The following is a 22,958-nucleotide window of genomic DNA, read 5'->3' as shown; positions in this document are numbered from 1 at the left end:
ATCTGACCTTTAAAATCAGGACAGAGAGAAGGGCAGGTTTCTGATTTTCACTCACTGCATGAACGTTGCATGAGACAGTTCTTTTAGAAGAGAGCATGAAATAGAGCAGCCCAAATTAAAAAAAATAATAATAAAAAAATAAAAAGATTCAAGTGAAGAACATAAACAGTGATAAATGCCTCTACTTATTAGACTATATATAAAAAATAAATATTGCTGCAACTTCTAAGTCCTTATAAACAGCAGAAAAAGTTATATGGCAGAATTTGATTTGAGCCCAAAATGAAGGAGCATTCAGAGCTGTGATGGGAGAATGCTCTGTTGCCAGGGCAAATGCACACACCCGCTTGTTTCAAGGAGGGTGCAGGCAGCAGCAATGCCCTCACTCTGTGGTGTGCTGTAGGTGTGGCCAGGTTCCTGCTCCTGTGTTACATGCCAGACCCTCTTCCAGTTTTATTCAACATCCCACTTGCCAGATCATCTCTTCCAAGCCTTAAGGGCATCCCTGGGCGTGTGTGTGTGCGTGTGTGCGGGTGCTCTTCATGCAAAGCAGAGCAAAGCTTTCCCTCACTTCTAGCACCCAAAGGACTGAGTTCCATGCATGCTGTGCCCTGGCTGGCTGGGGCACTGGGACCATTCTCTTGATTATGGTGAGCTTGAGGCAACCCTTTACCTGGTGTCTTGGGCCACGTGGGTTTAATTAGCCTCATCAGAATATTGTACATGGCTGAACTCTTGAGTTCTTGCAAGCTGGCATAGGCATGCTAGCTGAAAAGTGCAAGTCTTGTGTAAGTTCTGTTTAAAATGCCACTTGTAGTTTTGCAGATGTAGCACAGCTGTTTGCACTGTTACTCATGCACTTTAATTATTGCAGCCGCAGGCTTTATGTGAGCAGAATTATTATGCAGGGTCCATTAAAGATAATGCTGATTTTTTGCCTTTGAAACATAAAACAGGGTCTACTTTCACAACTTGTGATGCCAGCCAGCTTCATAGAACAGCTATTTTGTAACTGTGTAGAAAGCCATTTTGAGCCTGACAAAATAAGGAGTCTAGAGAAGATAACCTCTGACCATGCTGTGATAATCAAGCGATAGGTTATGGAAACGAGTCAAACCCTGTGGTCCTGCCTCAGGCAAGGCTCTCACTGAAGGTAATGGGCGTTCAGCTTTTAGGGAGAACCACAGGAGTGTACTGTTTTTAATGTTATACAAATGTTACGTGATTACAGGGAACAATGTATTTCTTGGAATAAGATGCTTTAATATTAACATCATTCTTCATTACTTTATAGATGCTGCCCTGTGTAACACAAGAAAGTTTAGTTCCCCTTGAATTAAGGGTGAACTAGTAGCATCCTGATTTTGATGCTCTTGGAAGCTTTCAACTAAGTGTTACAGAGAAATAGCACAGTAGTTGGAGTTGTCCAGTACTATTCATCACATTCACAGAGCTCCACAGCTTCATCTGCACTGAACGGGACCGGGGTCCTAAGCAGCTTCTCATAGTCATAAAGGAAGCCATTCTCTGCTCTTTTTTTTTTTTTCCTTTTTTTTTTTTTTTTTTATCTCACTATGGAAAATACAGTATTTTATTATTTTTACCTGCTGTTTTTTCATGGCATCCATCACGTTTCATCAGAGAAGTACACTACGGTTTCCTGACACTTGGTTTAGATGCTTGAAATTTCCTCTACAGGTTGAAGGCTTTATCTACTTACTAGCTGACAACTGCTGAAGTTGATTTCAAATCAAACAGTTGAGTTTTGGTAAACCAAAAACAAACAAAAACCATCAAAGAGCTGTATGTCCTGCTTAATTGATTTTATGGATGGATTTTTCATAAATATCTATTTCAGCTATGTGAATGTAATGTTCTGTAAGAGCATCATCTGGCTGACTCACATGCGAAGATGCAATAATGCTAAAGATCCTTTTTTTGCACTTAGGGTCTGAATCCAGCCCATTGCAGTCAGTCCCACTGATTTCAGTGAGGTTTGGATCAGGTCAAACTGACAACTCAGGGTTGTCGCCAATCGCTTAGGGTCCCAAAGTGTCCCAAAACTGAAACCTGTATCAAGCAAGTGTTGAAGTTTACATTTAATGTATGTACTTTTGGAACACGTGCCATAAATCAAAGTTAAATGTCCATGTTTGCACTAAGGATGTTCTTGTGACAAGACTACTTTTCAGCATCTTTAACAGTAATGCATCAGTTGAATTTTCAGGAAAGAAAAAGAATATTGAACACTCAATTTAATTTTGTGTTTCTTTGTCTAGATTTGCTTTTGTAGATGATAAGTACAGGTGGTTTGACTTTTAAGCAGATGTGTGCAAAGAGCATCTGACTATGTTGAGAACAGGGTTAATAGTATGCATGCGGTAGTGGACTTGCTCTGTCCTGTCAAAACAAAATGTTTTATACCACGGACTGAAGGGGGACCTTTGTGATCTGACTTTGATTTGTGAACCATGAATTCTTAGCTGCAGTACCAAGTTGTTAAGTTCAAACATACTGGGTTTTTTTCTGGTGACCACTTTTGTACAGAGGACTTGTTGAACTGCTTCCTGGCTGTTGCTGCCCGGGGGTTCCCTGCCACGCTGCCACACCACCGTGGGCATCTCTGCAGTGTGGGTGGCCAGCATTGTGGGCAACCCCCATACACCGCCAAAAACGAGACCAGCTGAGTCTGAGCTGAACAACGCTGCAAGACCTAGAAAGATCCCAGTATTCTTCAGCCACTGGAAATCAAGCCAGGGAGGTTTTAAGTCACTGAAGTTTATTTCTGTCTGTTTTAAAGCTGGTCATGATGCACTTGTTAGGTGGAAAAGTAGGATTCTCTGAAGTTATGGGGGCTGTTTATAGTGGTAACAATTCTTGTGGTAACAGTACACATTTTGAGGTACAACTGTAAATACTTGTCTCAAGCATAGCACACATTGCATATTAAATGGTTTTAATCTTTTTGTCTTCCATAGTTTTAAATCTAAGCTTTTATTAATTTATGAGATTGATTAGTTCTGCAAATCTGAATGTACAGTCTGAGATTTTTAACATTTGAAACTTTGCACATGACATGGTATGTTACCTTAAGTATGCTGTTGAACTAGGCTCTTCATGTACATGTTATTATAAATTACAGTAGGGAATTTTCTGACTGCAAGTTTAAATGAACTATATTGTATATGTACCTGTAAAAAATGTGTTAAATCTATATTTAAAGATTAAAAAGTTGTTAAATAAATTCATACGAGAATATGCAGTTTGTTCCAAAGACACCTCTGCTACAATTCTGAAAAAGAAAAAAATCTCAGTGTTGGTTTTATTTAATTTCTTTGGAGTAAATATAACATTCGCACAAATGTTTTGATTTTAAAATAAGTAGTGGCAGATGATCTGGTTAACTCCTTGCTGGATGTGGTGGCAAGAAGACTGAAGTGGCGGCTGCTGCAGTCCTGCCTTGGCTCAGGCTGTCTCCATCACTGTCCTGCCCTGCGTCCTATCCTGGGTACTGGCTGCAGTGGGACCGTGGGGGGCACCGGAAGGCAGTGACAGCCCCTTTAGGGGTGAGGGATGTGGAAAGGGAGGGGGGCTTGGTGCCCGTGCTGCAGCCCCAGGCTGTGTGTCAGCTGTGGGCACGCAGGGCTTGGGGATCTACCTGACCTCAGCAGTGTCGGTGTGTTCAGAAATGCAGTCACGGGTGATTAAAAAGGCTTTTTATTTCCCTGTTACCACATTTACACTGAGTTTTCTCAACTGTTGCCTTCAAAGAGCAGAAATTAGTTCATTTAGAAATGATTATTAAAACGCAATGATTTCTGAAAAACAGGCAGCGATGGCTGCGGCCTCCACCTAACCAGTCCATCCACCAGGAATGTCGCCTGGGTTAGGTAAGCCTCGTGTTTTCCTTTATCCACTTCACGTACTTGGAGACCTTGGTGTAGATGCCGTATTTGCCCGGCTTAGCACACTCCTCACCCCAGCTGGTGACCCCCGTCAGAAACCAGGTGCCCTCGATCTCGGTGGCGTGGGGACCCCCGCTGTCCCCTCCGCAGGTGTCCCTGCCACCGGCCGAGAAGCCCGCGCAGAACATGTTCTGCTGGATGGAGGTGGAGGTGCTCTTCAGGCAGGTCAGCCGGTCAACGAAGGGCACCGTGAGGACCTGGAGGACGACAGCGGGCCTGCCACGGTAGAGGGTGCTGCCCCAGCCGCTCACCGTGCCCTGCCCGTGCTTCAGCAGCATGTTGGTGAACTCCCGGCTGCCGATGCAGATGGGGGTGACGTAGCTGTTGAAGGTGAGGGGCTGGTCCAGCTCCAGCAGGGCGATGTCGTTGTGGTGCTTGTTGACAGAGGCGTTGTACGTGGGGTGTGGGAGAATTTTCACCACCTTACGCCTCTGCTCGGTGCTGTCGTCCTCCTTCGTGTTGTATTCACCTGCAGAGAAAAATGGGCTTGGGCTGGTCCCCCCAGTAGTGTGAGGGTGCTGCAGGATGCGTGCAGGCCCTGGCCAAGCTGACATTGTGACAGTGCTGTCATGATACAATAGCACCCCAGCCTAGCACAGGGGGGATGAGCTCTGTACACCCTAGCCCTGGGGGGCCTCACGCAGCAGCACCTACTGAGTCCCCACAGCTGCTGGATGTGGCACTGGACACGCAGCGGCTGAGCAAGCACCAAATCCCCTCTGCATGTGGCAGCAACCGTGGCTGCGAGACCCACAGCACCTCACAGTACAGACGGGCTAGGGGCCTTTGCTGAGGTTTGTAGCAGCGTGGCTGTTCTCGGGATTTAGCACTTCCACAGGAGTGCAAGGCACGTGTTACCCTGGCATCCAAGGGGAAAGCCTCTAGAATTAAAAATCTGTGTTTAAAAACATCACTGATTTGTGGAAAGGAACCTGATCATCCCTTTTCCAAACCCACAGAGTACCCTACACCATGGCAGGGCAGCACAGGACTCAGGGATGGCATCAGCAGCCAGCCCCAAACGCCAGCCCCGTGATTAAGTTGCCAACAGCTGATTGCATCCCTTCCCAGCCCTGTGACAACAGGTAGAGGGAGAGGGAAGCTCTGGGGGCTCTGGCTGGTGGCTGGGCTGTGCCTGGAGCTGAGTCCCTGCCTTGCCCACGACCTGGTGATGCCGAGGGCTGCAAGCAGGATGGCTTCTCCTGCAGCCCAAGAGGCGCAGGGTGCATTTAACCCCCGCCGCAGTACTTCCACACGCTTTGCTGTAATCTCCAGAATATACGATCTCCTCTAAACAATATCTGCAGCGCCCCTGGCCCTGGCTGTGTCCTGTGTCTGCTGCATCTGCCTGTGAGGAGCAGCGAGGACCCTGCCGAGAGAGGTGAGGCAGCTTTCTGTGTTCACGGGGAGGCTGTCGCCTGGTGAAGGCGGTTTTGGCGGCTGGTGCTGCTGCTGTGCTCTCTGAAAGTGTTTTTTTTTTTTTTTTTTTTTTTTTTTTTTTCAGCAGAGTGTGAATGTCAGCTTCCTTGCAGGCTGTGTTTCTAGAGTGTAAGTGCAAGACAGAAGTGGGGGAGAGTTTGAGAGGTTTGTTTTTTTTTGTGTGTGTGCTACAGCTGCTTACTATTGCTGGGGACCTGGAAATATGCTTCAGTTATGACAGTGTAGAGACAAAGAAGGACAAGGGATTGGAATACTTCTTCCACCCCCTGCTATTGTTTTTGGGCCTCCCAGGATGCTACAAACAAAGCTGAACACCTAGCATGAATGGAGGTGAATGATTCAGATATTATCCATATATTGTATGAACACAAATTGAACCAGCCCTGTAAAACTGTGTTTTGCTTTCTTGACTTGCTGCCTGCCCCAAACCTTGCCCTGGAGATGCTGCTGTGCTGCAGAGCAGTGTGCAGGTAGTGTGAGTGGGGCTGGCTGGGAGCGGATCCTGAACAGAGAGGGGTGTGCTGTGTGTGAGCAAGCTGGAAAGGGGAGGCTGTTTGCATGCAGATGCTGCAGATGCAAAACCTCTGTCTAGCAGAAACGTACTTTTCTGGGGGATGGTTCTTGTTGCGTGGGGAATTTTGTACTTTCTCATGTTTGTGGGTTTGTGCTGGGCTCTCAAGCAGAGCTGCCTGAAAGTCAGTAGCAAAAACAAGCTGTGTACCTCATCCTGTCAGTGCAGGGCAGGGGGTTCCCAGCCCTATGGCGAGCTGCTCTGCAGGCCAACCAGGCACAGCCAAGAGCTCAGCTGTGCCAATGTGGCAGAAGGTGCAGATGGAGCCCCCAAGATAAATTGATTTATGTAGATATGAACTCTGTGTTTCAAGGCTCAGGTAGAACCTCATTCTTATCAGTAATACATTTGATAGTGTTTAAACAGAAAGTGAAATACTTTCCCACCTCCTGCAAACGTTGCCCGTAGCTATTACCAACTCTATCAGTGTGCCTCCTATACTAGGTATTCATAGAGGGGAGAAACAATTTGGGAAGACGATTCTGGCACAGCTGTGAAACATTGCACTGCACCACTTTGCCAAGGCCCTGCACTGAATTATCAGCAGGCAGCCTGTAGCAGCTGGGTACAAGAATCACAGGGAAATACCATTTTTTCCAGCAAAGATACATTTGTTTTGCAAAGCTGTACCATTCCTTGCTGTGCGGTCTGGTCACGCTGCCCCTGCCTAACTCCCCAGAGAGCCTGCTGGAAAAGCACGCTTGCCCACATGCCAGCCTGGGTTCTCTACTTTATTCCATAATTCTATTTACTTCTAAAAGAGTTAAGAGCAAAAGCAGTTTGCAAGGAGTTAGTCAGGCTGCTAGTGCCACTCTTGCACCATCCACACTAAACTGTTCTCTGAGAGTCGAGTGGAAATTCGGCATGACCCCGGGAAGAGCAGAAATCCCTGCTGAGGTCCCGTGTGGGCAGCAGAGACCAACATACACCACCCTGGCTGATCGGCAGCATCTTCACTGGTGCCTAGTGGGCTTCTAGGCAGCCTTAGTTTCTCTCTGGCTCTCTGCAGTGAGGCTGAGCTGTTGCCAGATGGGCCAGCAGCCTGTGGTTCTGGTGCTGAGGCCTGTCTCTTGCCCATGCTGTCCCAATGCCGCCTGCAGTGCTCACCTGCCACGGCCGTGACGTTGTCCCCTGGCTGCAGGCAGTGTGCTGCTGTCACCACCCATTTCTCGTTGACGATGGACCCGCCACAGAAGCCCAAGCCTTCGCTGTCCACCAGATGAACCTGCGGGAGCAGAGGGAAACCACAGCTGTGGGGTTCATGCTAATCGGCAGGGGGGGGAAGAGGGAGATGCACAGCGTTGGTCTGGCTGTAGGGTGGGTTGCATTTAAATTGTACGGAGCCAGTGCTGCCCCAGCCACCTCACTGTGTGCCAGGCTTTGCTCCTCGAGGAGCCCCTATGCTCCCACCTCGGTGCTGTGCAGAAGTGCCCGATGCTGTCCTGCGCACGAGCTGATGTCCTGCTCTGCTTCTCCCTGCTCCAGGCTGCGGGGGGGGCAGATGGCCCAAACACACACCTCAGCTTAAAACATGGAGTTTCCCAAATCCATTCACTTCCATACCTACCGACCGGTGAAGCTGGGGGCAAGGTGCTGACTACCCATGCCACATGAGCACCTAGCTCCCCCGGGCACAAGCCAGGACATCCCTTACGCTGAAACTTCTCTAATTAAATCGATCAGCCACCTCGGCGGCCTGTCTGGAAACAGATTTCCCTTACGTTTCGCCCCTTCCCCGTGGCACTGCTCGTCCCCTGCAAGCTGCCCGGTGCCCCCCATGCCCTGGCATCATCGGCTGGTGGAGCTCCGAGCTCCAGCGCAGCGCCGGCCGCGGGAGGGCAGCACCGCACCCCTGCTGCGGGCACCCGGCTGGGGGGCAGCATTGCCCGGCTGCTCCTTGCCCGGCTTCCGAGACCCTTCTCGCAGCCCCAACCCCAGCGAGCAGGCATCAGCCCCTCTGCCCGAATCCCCCGCAGGCCAGGCTTCTTCATCTCGGCAAGCAGAGCTGTCCTGGGGGGTGCCCGGAGAGGTGGAGGTCTCCGTGAGCACAGCCAGCGCTCGCCAGGCTTGGTGGGCTGCTAGCGTGCACATTGACTTTCGTTGCAGGGTCTGATTTCTTATACTTAACTTTCTGGTTCTTCTCTTGGCTGAGCTGCACAAATGGGCCTCCCTGCATAAGCCACTTTCCTTTGCCATCAGCGCTGTCGGTCTATGCCAGGGTTTGCAATGGAACAGAATCAGAATATTGCACTTAAATGGTATTTCCCAACCGTTCAGTGTGGCTTCACTGAAAAATGAGCTGCATTTTTCCTTGCAAAGCTGTGCTCCCCAGAGGAAACTGCTTTGACTCTGACTTCTAGGGTAGGCCTCCAGCCATGCAAGTTTTGTTGCTGTGGCATGAAACCATGTACAAAAAGAAGCTGTATTCCTAGTAGACTTGAGATCTATTGCTAAACTATCCTCAAAGACAGGTTTCGAGTATGTCAAAGTAAGAAGATCCTGAGTTCAGAACTGCCTAGACAGAGCGACTGCTGGGGTTATGAGGGAGAGGCAGAAACAGCCAGTACCTGCCAGGGCACCTGACCCTTCATGCTGTCTGTTCCCCCGACCACCCGGGTGTCCGTCTTATTTATCGGTATGATTTTCTTGGTGGTGGCAGCGGTGGGGGTTTCCGTGATGTTGAGAGCCTCATCATGAATGTCATCCTCATCATTGGTGGTGATGTTCCAGTACTCGAAGGTGTTTATGGTTCGGGTGAGCTTTCTCTTCACATCAGGAGCTGTGATCCTTCCGCAGGGATATGGTACTGGGAGAGAAATGGACATGGTTATCCTTGGTTGTGTATCACACTGACAGTGACAGCAACTGAAGGAGCAGGGGAGGAGACAGATGCTGTCTCCTCCCAGCACCCTGTTTGGGGATGAGTGGGTGTGTAAATGAACTGACCAGGACCCAGAGCAGCAGTGCAATCAGTATGCAAGAGTAGCAAAAGCATAAAGGCTTCCCGGGCCTTAGACGTGAGTTCTGAACAGCTTTTAAAAAGAAGGAAGCTTGTGAGAGAGGGGATATGTTGGATGGGATGGTGCAGCTGTGCCTTTATTTAGTGGGATGCTGAGGAGCGTGCCCGGGAGGCTTTCTGTGCTGGGCAGCCTGGCTGTTTGGCTGACATTTCTACAGCAAGTTACTCCAGAACAATAAAAGTCCAGCTGGGAGAGGGCAGGAAATAATATCTGCCAATTGTACAGATAATCCTGCTTGGCACCAAGGTGAGGAAAACATTAATAAACTCATGCTAGGGCTGTAGATTTTCCTGTTAATGAAGACCTCATCTGTAAGCTCATTTTAGACGAGCTCTTCCCATTTCTCTCCTACGCAGTGTGTGCCGAATCCCTGCTGATAGTGGCAGTCAAAATAGTAAATAGCATCAGGCATTGTCTTTCATCTGAAAAGCTTTTGACAGCACTGTGCAAACAAACATTAGTGTAAAATCAGATGTAAGTGTGGCCTACAGAGATTTTGCATTTCCTTAAACAGTCCACTTTAGGAGTAGGGCTCAAATAAGTGCTCAGTGAGGGAAGACACTGTCATGAAACTAGGCTACAAAATGGGAGTTTCAAAGCCAACAAAAGCTAAGCTTCTGAAGAAATGGCAATTACCTAACCTGGAAGGTGATCTTGTTGCTAAAAGTAAACCTTTCTGGCCCATCGGAAGTGGGGCAACACAGGCCCTAGATCTCAATAATCTCCATTAGCAGAAAGCATTGCAAGTGTCTTGGGCTGAGAGTCTGATCCCTGAAAGTCAGGGGGGAATATGACAAGAACTAGTTATTCCTTAGCAACCTCAAGTACTGCATTTCTCCACCCTGTTTGGCTGCTTTCGTTTTGCTCCTTAGCACCACAAGTGACCCACACAGTGCAATTCCTGTTGAGGGTCTTTGTGTGTGTCTTCATGCTGACAGGAGGGCAGCACCACCAAAAAGCTCCACTTGTCTCTGCTGGACTCAAGTAGTTATGGGACACAGCACAGCTCACAGCAGAGAGACCTCCAGGACAATATTCAGGCAGAAAATTATTGATCCGTACCTGGAACTATAGAATAACCGCAAGTGCGAGATGTGCCCATGTGAGCAGCCCTCTGAAACAGGCATTTGCCTTGTGTGCAATAGTCTCAGACATGTAACCTCCTCTTTTACACCTAAGCTAAAAAAAGGAGGCTCGGATCACATCTTTCCAGTGTGACCCCACATCTGGCATTAGGAAAGTGCAGCATCAGGCTCTTTACGTTTGCTAAGCCAGAGAACAAGGTTGGCTTCCAACTGTATATAGCATTTCTGTGAGATTCATGTGTCTAAATCCAGGAGAAGACCTTAGAAACTTTAACCCAAATCTCTTAAAAATGCTTTAAAGTTTAACCTGCAGGTTCACAGGACTTTCCATCTTCCTGAAGTTTATAGCCAGCAGCGCAGGAGCATACGACTTTCTGCGGTGGATCATGCCTGCAAAAGTGCTTGCAGCCTCCATTTTTAATTGCACAAGTGAAGTCTGAAAGAAATTAAAAAGAAAATGTGAAACCTGTGACATATGACAGATCAGGGTCGTTGTACCTGGGCTTTTGGGCTCAGCCTATAGCTCACTCCAGTTGTTCTAGACTATGCAAAATGGATGCTTGTTTGCAAAGAGAATCCTCTTCTTTGCAAATGCCATCCCTGTTCATATTGACACAGGGCCAGGCACCTCTTTGAGAAGGCAGGATGAGGAAATGGCCACGGTCCTACGTGAGGTGTTTCTCAGCTCCGGCACAGCCTCTGACCTCCAGCAATCCCTGCGTGACAGACCGATGTGATTGGCGCTGCTCAGCCCTGCAGAGCTGCCTGAAATTTGGCAGCCTGACCCCCAAGGCCTGCTGCAAATATTTGGTTACGAGCCATGTGATTTCCCCACCATCATGTTCCCCTCCTCCCCTCTGCTTACGGAAATCCAACCGCGGCACAGGTGCCAGTGGAGAGCACTGCATATCCAGTGGGAGCGAAGCCTGAGCCCCAGGAAAGCTTTGTCTCGGGATTCTTGCTGGTCTCTGAATTTGAAACCTCAAGCAAAACCACATGCTCGTCCTGACATACCTACAAATCATTGCAGCCTGACGTGGAGGACCCATTTCAGCAGGACTTTTGATGCAATGATTCCCAGTGTTTGTAGGGCAACCTGAGGCTCAGTGAGAGTCCCAGCACGTTGGGTGTGCCTTCTCCCATCCCACCTCTCGCTCTGCTATGGGAACACCACCCCTTGGAAGTGGAAATCCACTAATCTGCAGGTACCCTATTAATTCTCAGGGAGTTTTCAAATAGCTTCACAGCAGATTAACTCCACTCCTACCTCCTCAAGGACACCTCCCTTCCTGTAGCCATTTTAATGCCATCATTTACTATTTTTACTGAGATCCTTTTCACGCCTCACTTCTAGTGCTATTTTTGCTCCTGTCTCACTTCCATGAGAAATCTGCAATGAGACTATTTAAATTTGATGCAGCTTTGAAATGCTCTTTTTAACGTACACTCCTCTCTTGCCAGAGCAGAAGCACAACTAGAAAGGGAATCTTTTATTAGTGCAGTGAGTCTAGCACAAAATGTGAGTTGCACAGCCCCTGATTATATTATAAATATAAGAGCTGAATATCCCTCTTGTTTAAATTATCATCTGTTTGGTTTTCATAAACTCCTCAACCCATCAGGAAAATATTTGCCTTTTGTTTGCCCGTAGACTCAAGGTTGCTGGTGATAATCATAATTATGAATTTAGCAGAGTGCCGTTGTGAGGAAGTTGTGCTAGTCCTACCCCCTCAGCACCTGGTGTGAGAACGGGAAGGAGGAGTGAAATCGTGGGGGCTGCACTGGGGCTGGTGTAAAACTCTTGCTTTCAGTGGGCGTGTGTCGTCCCTGGCTGATGAACAGCCCTGGAAAGGCTTGTGCTGGGGAGATAAAGGAAGGTCTGTGTCAACATGTGCTCTGGCAGCTGTAGCACACCGAACAGACCTTGAGCCTGAGTCTCTGCTGAGCCCTGCGTATGAGCAGGCATCGCGGGGCTTGGTGGAGGTGGAGCTGGGGCTCTGCTGGGGATGGGAGAGGAGGGACATATCTGTTCCTGTATCCCAAGGTGTGTCCCCCTGCTATCCCACTGCCAATGGGCTACATCTGCACATTCACACCGTGTCTCACAGCAAGGCAATGTGTGTCCAAACCAGCCCTCGAGTAGGATGAAAGTCTTTATGCCCGCTTTGATGAGGTGCGATTTCAAAAAGAGCAAAATAATCACAGGATAAGCCCCCCATACGTACCTATCTCACAATTCTTGCCTTCATACCCAGCTGGGCACCAGCATGTGTAGGAACTTACGGCATCCTCGCAAACAGCTCCATTTTTGCATGGATTGGGGTCACATTGATCTCCATCTTGGTGAGAAGACAGGAGAATTAACAAACGTGAGTGTCCACCACAGCCAGTGCCAGCCAAGCACTGGAGCCTTCTGTGTGCAAGCCTCCTGCTAAAGATGAGCAGAAGGCTGTGTGCCTTCCATCTTCATAATGGAAAATAAATCACATTCTGGCACACAAAAACATAATAGCCAGCATCAGCGCTAGGGTAACAGCAGCAGCAGTGCTTTACAGCAGGCCCAATTACATACACTGTCTCCTATGGGTTAATTCTGCTTGTTTCATCTCCCTAAAGACATCTTAGCAGGATTTCATGTCTTAGCTAGGTTGGACAGCTGAAGTTGGAAGACTTACTTCCTCAAGAGTGATTAGGATTTCCTAATCTGAATTGTTTTGACACTCCAGTCTTTCACAGAATCACAGAATTTCTAGGTTGGAAGAGACCTCAGGATCATCGAGTCCAACCTCTGACCTAACACTAACAAGTCCTCCACTAAACCTCCACTTTCCCTGCAGGTTGGGTCTGGAGACTTCTCGGTTTATTAGATCTGTGAGTCTAGGTCATTGCTCTTTCTTTCTAAATATTTTACTACTATTAACTGGTCTAGATTTTTCCTTACATGTCAAGGTTTTTATTTTCACAGCTGCCTACAGTTGGGTAACTGAGGCTAGAGTAAAAATGCCCAGTATTGCAAAGTTGGCGCTCCAACACTTTCAAAGAGTAAATCAGTAATGTTAAAACACAGGGAAAGGTGCTCTGAAATGGTGATGCAAAAGCAACGAGGAAGTGGAACATCCTGATGTGTTTGTGTCCCACCAGTAAGTGTGGCTGTTGCTGATGCCTTGAGGTACAGGCTGGAATGTAGAAGGCAGTTTGCAAACTAGGACAGAATGGTTTTGTCTTGCTTAAGGCATGTCGGAGTTTGCGTATAAGGTTTGGGTGGTGGCTGCTGTTGCTGCCAGGTGAGGACGATCGGGCTTTGGTACCCCAAGGTGGAAGTGGGTGAGCTCCTGTGGGCTGCACGTGCTGGGAGCAACAGCTTGTAAGCTGAACAGGTGCTCTGAATGACTGGGGAATAGATGGCATTCGTTATTTTTGGTGGGCTAATTGGTTACAGTGACAGGGAAACAAAAGCAGCGTTGAGTTTCATCAGGTAGTTTTTCAGAGGACAGTCCTAAAACGCAAATTCAATTAATTTATTTGTTTTATAGTCTGGACAGACTAATCTGAATTATTTAAGGCTTTATAGTGAGATGTTCTGGGCGCTTTGCCAGTGTACAAAGCAGTTCATTTACCAAAATGTCCTTAAAATTTGTTTCAGAGGTGTTAGTAGTCATTGAAATCTTTCTTGTAAGGGACCAAGGAGTCGTGGGGGACTGAGGTTGAAAGGGAAGAAAATAGATACCAGAAAGAAAATGGTGGAGAAGTAAAGGTTTGGGACCAATGATGTGAATTGCAAACAACTGTTTGCAATGCTGTTTGTGATCATGTTGAGGCTCTGCTTTAATCTGGCATTTCCAGGGATTCACACTGTGCTTGCATGAAGCTGTGCCATATCTGGAGACCTGTGCTTGAGAGCAGAGCATTTACTACTTGGAGGGGCAGGGGTGGGTTAATTACTAATGTCTTGTTCTACGCTGTGCTCTGGCTGACACTAGAAGCCCAGAATGTGAGCTGGGCTCGTTGGATCCAGCACTTCGTGCAAACTGGTTTTGTTCTGTGAGGTTTGGGCAGTTTGTTCAAAAAAACAAAACAAACAAACAAAAAAAAAACAAACAAACAACAAAAAAAAACCACCCCTGCTTGACATAGAAAAAGCTAAGTATTTTTTTTTCCTTGCAATTTGTGTGCAAATGAGACAAGCACAGGCTGGGTGGCTACAGCATTTAGGGCTTATGACTCTGACCAATTCTGTGATAAAACAATTTTGGAATTCTGAAACACATTTCAATAAGCACCTGCTACTTATGCACTGAGAGATGAATATTATGCAAGTGAACATGAAGAAAGCAGCTCTTACCAATGTAAGTCTTCCAAAACTCCATCTGCAAAGAAGAAGAAAAAATAAAATTTCACTCAATTTCTAATTCCTGGGCTAGAGTAGTAAAGGGACGACTCCAAAGCTAAAGCAAAAACCTTGAAGGAAAACAACTGTTTCAGTAGCCTTGGTAGTGACCAAGCTTCTAAAGCTTTTCCCCAGTCCAACAGATGGATCATGACTGAGAATCAAGGGGTGATGGATGCTACACCTGGCTCCTGCCCCTTTCCCCCTTGCTCTTTGCTCCTCCTTCTCCCTCTGTGCCTCGCCTGAACTGTTCATGCGAGTGAGGACTGGGGTGAAAAAGGTGTTGCCATTTTGCAGCAGAGATACTCACAGTTTTCTCTGTGTTTTCAAATACTTCTCGGGCTTCTTCAAAGCTGCATTTTTCTTCTATGCATTCTCGCTCCAGGTTCCCAGAAATAACCTCTTCCAGTCTGTTTGAATTGGCTCGCCTTTGCCTGTGCAGAACTGCACTTGCCTCTTTGTTCTCGATAAAGACTGCAATTTGAAAAGAAATTTAGGCTACAGAGGAGCACGCACCATGCGATGCAGCTGGGATGGTCTGTCAGGGCTCTGCTCTCCCAGAAAGCAAGCCCTTTTCATACGTTCATCCCCCACTGCCCCATGGCCAGGGACATTTCAGGAGTGTTATCATCTACTTGAGATTTCTTTGGTGTCAAACGTAACTGCAATCCAGGGGATCAGATCTGGGGAACCTGGAGTCAAAGCAGTCAATAGACAGAAATGGCTGATGGCGAGAGGGTGATTAGGAGCACTGAAGTTTGATGCTTAAAATACCCTGAAGCAGATGGTGTGAATACTTCCTATCATAGATGCACAGACTGGAATAAGCTATTCAAGAGGGGAGAATAATAGGCTTTTTCATGCTGCTGCTTAGTGAGGTCTTGTTTGAACACAGAAATTATCCTACTTAAACTCTGTGCCCGTGTTGGCTGTAATAGGCCGTTTACCTCTGCAAGCAGCTGTGGCTCTTGAAAGCCTGGGGCCATGTGCTTCTCACTCTGCTTCTCACTCTTGCCCAAGTGCCCTGGCACCACTGTCCCTGTGGCTGTGCTGGCCAGAGGGTGACACAAGCCCTCCTCAGCACTTCAGGGGAAGGCAGCTGGGTCATGCAGGTGAGGAGTGTGTGCCCTGCTGACTCCAACCTGCTGTCCCTGGGTCAGAGGGGATGTCCAGGTGGCCACCAGCCTCCCTGTGGTGGCCACCAGCCTCCCTGTGGTTGCCACCTGGTGAAGGCTACAAGGACATGCAGTCCCATCGTGGTGCCACCACACGTTCTCCCAGCTGGCACTGGCCTTGCTCCCCAAGCTGGAGGAGGTGTTTCTGTGTCTGTAACCACTGGAGGATTTACCTGTCAGGTTATGAACCTCTGTAAACTTCTGCCCCACCTCCCAGAGACACCAGCCTCTGCTGAGCACTGTTTCCCCCTACCACCGCTCCAGAAAAGACATGAATTGCCCAGAATGGCTTACTGCTTTGTCTCTCCAGCCTCCCTTAGCACTCACAGCTGTGTCCCTTTTTGTCACCAGATGGCATGGCAGAGCAGCTCTTCTTGGAGTTGGTGGTGGCCTCCTGGGACATAGGTCTTTGTCTGTGAGCCATGTGCTGGAAGGGCTTTGGGCATGTATAGGTCATTGCTGCTCAGGCATAACTTCTGCTCTCAGTTGAGACCAGATCCCAGCCTCTCCAAAGCCACAGAGGTTAATTGGATTCTCATGAGCCCAGGAGGGGTTGCTTTATTTATACCATGCCACCAGCAGTATAATCCTGCCTTTCTCCTAGCACTTTCTTTGCCAGAGACTCTACTAATTGTTTTTGCAATGATTTTAATCATTATAAAGCAGGCTTGCACCTCTGCATTCCTCACGCTTTCAGTTTTTTTTTTTTTTTTTTTTTTTTTTTTTTTAAAAAAAAAGAAGGGGAATGCATTAAACTCTTGACCTTAATCTAATTGTTTGGCAGTAGATATTGATGGGTAAAACACTGGCCTCTGAAGAAGCCAGGCTTGGTTTAAACACTGCAGCCCCCATGGAGTAGTCTGCTGAAACCCAACCAGAGCCACAAGTCTTGGGTTTCATGTGTGGGACATGAAGGAAGGAGGAAGTTTCACTGGAGGAAACCCTTTTCCCTACAACGTGAGCATCAGCCTGAGCTGGGCAGAAAAGTCTGGAGTGAGAGGGACAGAGCAGCCCTGGTTCTGTGGCTCTGCTGGGCTCTCTGTGTGGTTAGCACTGGGGGAGCCAGGCATGGGCACAGCTGCACGCGGCCCAGCACGGTGTGATACTGCTGTGTTAGGCCTGCTCCTTCAGCTCTGCCCAGTGGGCTGTGCCAGGCATCTGCCCTAATTAACCCAGTTAATGTTGAGAACTTACTTTAATGAATGCAGCTTTACCTCCATCAGATCCCCCTAGGCTTTCTTGGTATCTTACTGATCCCACATGCTACTTTACAAGCCAAACTTGCTTTGAACTGAAGGTGGCAGGTCCCATGGGGTCATGGGCATTGCACTCACCCTGGCTGGAAGCGATCCTCACACCAAGCACACACTCATGTGTGACTTAGCAACTTCTAAGCCAGTGCTGGAGAGAGTGAGATGGGTTTCTGGGCCAAGGGGCTGGGGAAGAGACCTGCTCTGCCACGTGAATGTAGTGTTTTCTAGGAAATACCCCTGGGTGGATGACGGTGCTGATATACTTGAAAGTCTGCTCACTTTTTTTTTTTTTTTTTTTTTTTTTTTTTTTTTTTTTTTAAAGCTGTTACTTGCAATGCTTTAATGAAAGAAGAAAGACCTTGCACCAGACAAGTACTTGCACTGGATGCAAACCAGCCTCTGCTGGAAGTGTTGCTGCTACAGATAAATCACGCGACTGCCTGCATTACGATGTGCGATTGCCCACATCCATCAACTCCTCTGTCTTGTCTACAGTGTTGACTGCACCTTACAGCCTTTGTTAAATTCATGCTGGGTTTGGCTTTAAACGTTTCTCACATTGGCAAGCCCAATGACTGTTTTATAGATGCAAGTACTTGTTTGTATTCCGGGACAAAGCAATGGCGCACAGGGGCTGTGGATGTTACTCCACCAGTGACGTGCTTCCCATTTTTCCTTTTGCGTGTGTGTTCCAGAATGGCTGAATTGAGCTCTGAAAGCTTAAATGCTGTATGAATTTCAGAAAAATCTCATTCTTAAAATTAATCCCTGTGACACTTTGTGTAAAGTCAGCATAAAAGCTGTTATTTTATTCCTGATAAAAGAGTCAGAGCTTTAAATAGAGAAGATATCAAATGCTGCCGTCCCTCCGACCCCTTGTCTCTCACGAGACAGCACAAGTTGCTGCTGCGTCAAGTGACAAACTGTCCCCGAACCTGTAACTCCTCCCAGTCCCCCCAGCTAAAAGTGAAAGACTCCCTAGGTTTTTAAAAGAACCCACCTGTACTTTCGGCACCAAGAAAAGCTCCCAGAAGACAAATGGAGAGTAGGAGGGGGATTTTTGCCATCGTCCTCCCAGTGCCCAAACCTCTCGTTAACAAATTGTTCAGGTGGTGGAACTCGGTCAATAGTTCCAAAGTGCAAGCTCTTGTTTATTTACGCTGGGTAACCCTTTAATTTAAGGTCCCCAGATGTGCCGTTGCTGACACGTGAAATGGCAGCTGGGATGAGATTTGAAGAGGCACATCCACGTATAAGAAACCTGTTAGGTAACTGCAGTCCTTGGGGTCATCTTCTGCCCTATAGGATTGCTTGTTTGGAGGCTGAGCAAGACACAAGAATACGTTAACCCAGCCTCTGTGACCCTCTTCAGAGCACTGCATTTCCCACTCCTATCTAGGTGACATTACTGAAGAATTTCTCTTGGGAAAATACTGAACATTGTAAAAAAAAACAAAAAACAAAAAACAAAAAACAAAAAAAAACAACATTCACTTCTGGACAGGTCAAAATAAGCACACGCACCCCTTTACTCTTCTTCTTCCTTGAGGAGTTGTAGGGAAAGTAGGCTGAAGGCATTTGCTCCACTCTGGGAGCATTTCAGATTTCTGGATGTCAGAACTGAAATCCATCACTGCATCCATGCATGACAGAGGCATGGTGTCAGTACTATTGCCTTTTGGTGTTGAATTCACTCTAATACCACATTGAAAAGAAGAGCGGGGAGACGCTAGCACACCCTGATGGCTTATTAAAGCAGAAGAACCAGAGGAGAGAAGCTGGCAGGTCTCACTAGTTTCCAGCAAAGCAAGATGGATATTGTGCTATTGTCAACGCGAGAGAATCCCACAGTGCCTTTCCCAGCACCGCAAGCACTCGCAAACAGGCTGGCTGAGCTTGGTGAGAAGCAGAGGGCGTTCTGTGTTGGATGTGCTTGCGTCTCGCAGGCTGGAGAGCTATTAGTTGCTAAGAGGATACAATAGCCCTTGGGTAGTTGTTAGAGAGTTTGTGCTTATGAAACATAAATCCTGTGCGCTAAGTCCAAAATTTAAAAACGTTCCTTCGTGCCTTAAATGTGAGAGATATTTATGGTTGTGTGGGTATTTGGAGTTACTTCTGTATGCAGAAAGGGCAGCTGTAGGTAAATATGGGATGCTGAATTTGAGCTACAACCTTGTGAGATCTGTGCTGCCTGGATGGGAAAAAATCCTTTATTTTCCTTTTTCTTGAGTAAACAAAAGGTCTCGAAACCTATAATTCATCTTGTTTCCTCTTGCTCCATTTGAAATGATCTTTATTCATCACTGACAGCAGCTTTTGTTATCAAATTTCTGTGGCAGATAAATGAGTTTGCATGAGGTAATGTGCTATTGATGTAAATTGAATGCAAAGTGAAGAAGGTAATGATCATCTCTCATTTTCTGTGCATAAGAAAATGCAAATGTGAGAAAATAAATTGAGCTAAAATGCTGAAACAATACATCTCCTATCAATATAGAAGAGTGTAGAGAATGGCCTGCCATAACAAAGGATAATTAGAATCTCATTACTGTAAATATTTTACTTTAAAACATAGGTCAGTCAAATTATTTTTGTTTTATGGTGTATATTTTACGTGTAATAGTATTTGCAACATTATTGCTAATTAATCTTCACAGAAAATGCCAACATCATTAGAATAAATAAGGCTATTAATACAAATAATTTCTATTGTTTACTACTATTGCTGTCGACTTCTGGGGCACCAAACAGAAAGCAAAGTGTTCATTTTTATTTAGTTTGAAAAACAAATCCCCAGAGTTGTGATTGCCACAATGAGCACTTTGGAGATGAAAGCTTTGTTGTTTAGGTGGATGACATCAATTAAATACCTTATCTGGGTTTGTTTTGACTTGGTGTTCTATGTTCTCAAAAGAAGCCTATTGAAAATGCACAACCAAGTCATGCTCCTTCCTATTGAAAGGCTTTCTGTAGCAATGAGCTGTTAGGAAATGTCCCTTCTAGTCTGAGTTGTTAGGCTTTGGGCTATTTTTGGTTGAAACATCCTGGGTTTTTGTCAGAACAGAACCTTCCTGTGAATGTAGCTGCTGGGCATGTGATTATTTCAAAGTTGCACCTGCATCAAAATGTTCATTTTTGCATCAAAAACATAAAGTTTTCAGCTTGAATTTCTCATCCATTGGAAGTGACACGAGTCAGGAACACAGAAACAGCTCTGTCTGAGTAAAGCTGACACGAGTTTAAACTATTTCAGCTCTTCCCGAGTGGCATATTTTGATGAGAAATGCACTTTGCCCAGCGTGTCCCCACCAGGATGTTTAGGTTCAGCACCTGCCGAACTCCCTGGAACGCCTGCTGCCGTGCCTGGGCTGTGGGGAGCCCACGGTGCTGGCGTGGCTGAGGTAGCACAGCGCTTCACTTTTCTGCCTCCCTCTTCGTTTTTGGGTCTCATAGGCTTGTCTGTTGGAATTCAGGTTCTTTTTAGGTGTCCACAGTTGGAAAGGAAGAGGCAAAACTTTTCTTGGAAGGCAGCATGAACTTTTCTGGCCTGAAGAACTACCTACCCAAAATTGGTAGGGCTTGGTTTGAGGTACGTGTGCTGGGCTGGAAGATGCAGCAGTGCAGGGAGGTGCAGGAGCTGGCAGGGCTGCAGGGCATCATGTTCCCATCAGGGCCACCACCATGGGCCTAGGAACTGCCTATCTTCCAGAGAAGCTTTCTGCTGCAAAGCGAAATTAAGTTTATGAGAAGTCATAACAAGAAAGCTATTTCCATTTTGATCTGAGAGATTTTTTTATTTTTTATTTTTTTTTTAATGTGCTCTGGCTGCACTGATCAATAATGTTAAACAGCTTGATGGCTTGAGGATCTTGTTAAAGGATTGTTCATAATCTCACTTGTCTCCAAATGCACTCTTTTAAGCAAAAAATGCTCCCTCAAAACCTTAAGCAAATTACAATTTGCTTTTGCCCTCTAGACAGCTGTGGTAAGTAATCTTTCCTTAACCAACAGCAAACAAGCTATTTCTGAAATAACAGTGAAAGTAATGCTTGATCTTTATTTTCTTCCTTTATTTGATTAGTTTGAAGTCCCTGGCTTTTTCTAGAGCAATGATTGTGGGAAGTTATCCAAATACAGAGGCAGCACAGCCGTCAGGCCCTTTGCAGTGCCTATCATTATGTTGCAATGATTAATGTCCTGGAGAAAGTACCAGTTGTGTTAAATGTCCTGTAGCCACTGAAGATGCTAAGGTGCATTTGGACATCAACGGCATTAGCGATCTACCCCAGGTGAGGGTATTCCCTCGCATTTTGTAGCCACTGAAAATAAAATGTAGTCATTTTATGGCTAGAGACAATGTAGAGCTCTGTAATTACTTTTGGTTGTACAAAGTGAGAAACACAGTGAAGTATGATTTTGCCCTGTGGAAAGACCCTTACCCCAGTGTAAGGGTTTATCATGGCACCTCTGTAAACCCAGAGGAGAGGTTCAGCTTTTGCAGGTGGGGCATGACAGCCTTGTCCCCAAGGCAGTGGATCTGGGCTGGAGAGATTGCAGGTGCTGGGAGATGCTGCCCATGACTTTGCATGTGCTGTGAGAGGGGTGTTCAGGCAAAAGAAAAAGGTTGGATTTGGTGATGGCAACCAGCACTGACTGCTCTGTGTCAGCAGGAGCCTTTCTGAAAGCCACTTATCTATCTTAGGGTTTTTGGTTCATGTGCTGGACATTATTTTTCTGCTTTTATGTGGATGCTCCAATGCTTGTGCCAAGGAGAACAGACTTTCCTTGCTGAATTCCCTCCAGACACATCCATTGCAGTTAGCACTTAGGCTCTGTCCCTCACATTTTATTCAGTTTTTAATTAGGCTCCTGAACAGGAGCGCAGAGCAAACTCTGCTTTCATCTGGGAGATCCTGTGGCTGTGAAATATTTACTGGAAGTCAATAACTGTCAGAAAATAAATAAGTCCCTGACTCTACGTGAGTGTAAAAGTGCTTTGAAATAGTCTCATTCAAATAAAAGCTCCTCACATTGAGTGGCAGTAAGAAACAGCAACACAGGCAAAAAAAAATCCCAATGTAGAAGGTAAACACAATTACTAATTCATGAAGAAGCATGTTTCACAGTAACAGCTTTAATATATTTCTTTTCAGGTTGATTTAAAATAGGCAAGATTAAAAGGAAATTTGGATTTGGCTTGGTCATTGTCTTTTCAGAAAATGGAATGCAAGCATGGATCGATGTACCGTGCTGCTCAAGTTAGTCTAAATTTAGACTTCACCATCTCCACTTCATGCTCTGGATAAAGCAATGAAAGAGCTCTGAGGAGGAAGCAGCTCTTGCAGATTTTGATGGGTCAGCTAGATCACCAAGCTCCAACATCGTTGTGCAGGCCAAGAAATAAATTAAATATAAGTTTGAAAGCTGGCCTGCCACTGTCTTGGCATGAGATGATTCAAACCTTATAATAGGCTAGGCACACGTATAGAACAGAGGCTCATCCTGCCACAAGCTTGCTGACATGAATGTGAGCTCTGGAGATATCTTTCAAACGGATCTGTGCAAGGTGTTTCTCATTCCTCCAGTAAACCCATCAGTCCCATCTGCTGATGCTATCTGTATTGTGGTGTCCTAGAGAAATGTTTCTGGACCAGGACCCTGTTAACAGGGAGAGGTTAACTCCAGCTGATGGCATCCAGCCAAGCAGGGGGAGTTTGTTTCCTTCTGCACTCACAGGATTCATCCCATCTTGCTCTGATGCCTCTTGTTGGATGGGAGAGGTTCCTTTCCCTCTAGTTCTCCCTTTCTGTTGGCTCGAAAATGAGCCTTTATTGACATCTTATGCTATGTCAGACTTTATTTCTGAATAGTTAAAAAAAAAAAAAAAATAATGGGGTGAAATGAATCTCAGCCAGTGCAGCCAAGCCCACTGTAGTCTAAGATCTTGTACCTAACTCCATATTAAGCTTAAAGTAATAACTCTAATTGTTCTCCCTTTATACATTTTCTGGGTCAGTGCTTATGACTATGTCCTTGTTCATTTTCTTTGCCTTAACTTTTTT

The 22,958-nt window shown here is 46.4% G+C and overlaps 2 protein-coding genes across 2 annotated transcripts in view; one reads left to right on the top strand and one right to left on the bottom strand.

The window, feature by feature from the left end:
• MCF2 (MCF.2 cell line derived transforming sequence) overlaps positions 1-1,526 on the top strand; it is a 56,146-nt gene extending 54,620 nt beyond the window's left edge. Inside the window, exon 30 of the mRNA XM_032196304.1 lies at positions 1,295-1,526. Within this exon, the coding sequence (XP_032052195.1) occupies positions 1,295-1,335 (41 nt within the window). The 3' untranslated portion in view covers positions 1,336-1,526. The remainder of the gene's footprint in view (positions 1-1,294) is intronic.
• Positions 1,527-3,886: 2,360 nt separating this feature from the next.
• Positions 3,887-17,963, bottom strand: F9 (coagulation factor IX). Its single transcript, XM_032196524.1, has 8 exons — positions 17,897-17,963; positions 14,779-14,942; positions 14,424-14,448; positions 12,307-12,420; positions 10,389-10,517; positions 8,544-8,782; positions 7,084-7,201; positions 3,887-4,434 (listed from the first exon to the last, which is right to left on the bottom strand). The coding sequence occupies exons 1-8, from the start codon at positions 17,961-17,963 to the stop codon at positions 3,887-3,889; spliced, it is 1,404 nt and encodes a 467-aa protein (XP_032052415.1).
• Between the last annotated feature and the right edge of the window lie 4,995 nt (positions 17,964-22,958).

The sequence above is a fragment of the Aythya fuligula genome, chromosome 13 (genome assembly GCF_009819795.1).
Source record: "Aythya fuligula isolate bAytFul2 chromosome 13, bAytFul2.pri, whole genome shotgun sequence".
Taxonomy (NCBI): Eukaryota; Metazoa; Chordata; class Aves; order Anseriformes; family Anatidae; genus Aythya; species Aythya fuligula.
This window is presented reverse-complemented; position numbering and strand designations above follow the sequence as displayed.

Excerpts from the sequence above, each read along its gene's own strand:
- F9 (XM_032196524.1), bottom strand. The coding sequence starts at position 17,963 with ATGGCAAAAATCCCCCTCCTACTCTCCATTTGTCTTCTGGGAGCTTTT. Across the intron at positions 14,943-17,896 it reads TCTTGGTGCCGAAAGTACAG|TCTTTATCGAGAACAAAGAG; the intron begins GTGGGTTCTTTT and ends TTCAAATTGCAG. Across the intron at positions 8,783-10,388 it reads AAAGTCCTGTGAACCTGCAG|TACCATATCCCTGCGGAAGG; the intron begins GTTAAACTTTAA and ends TTTCTCTCCCAG.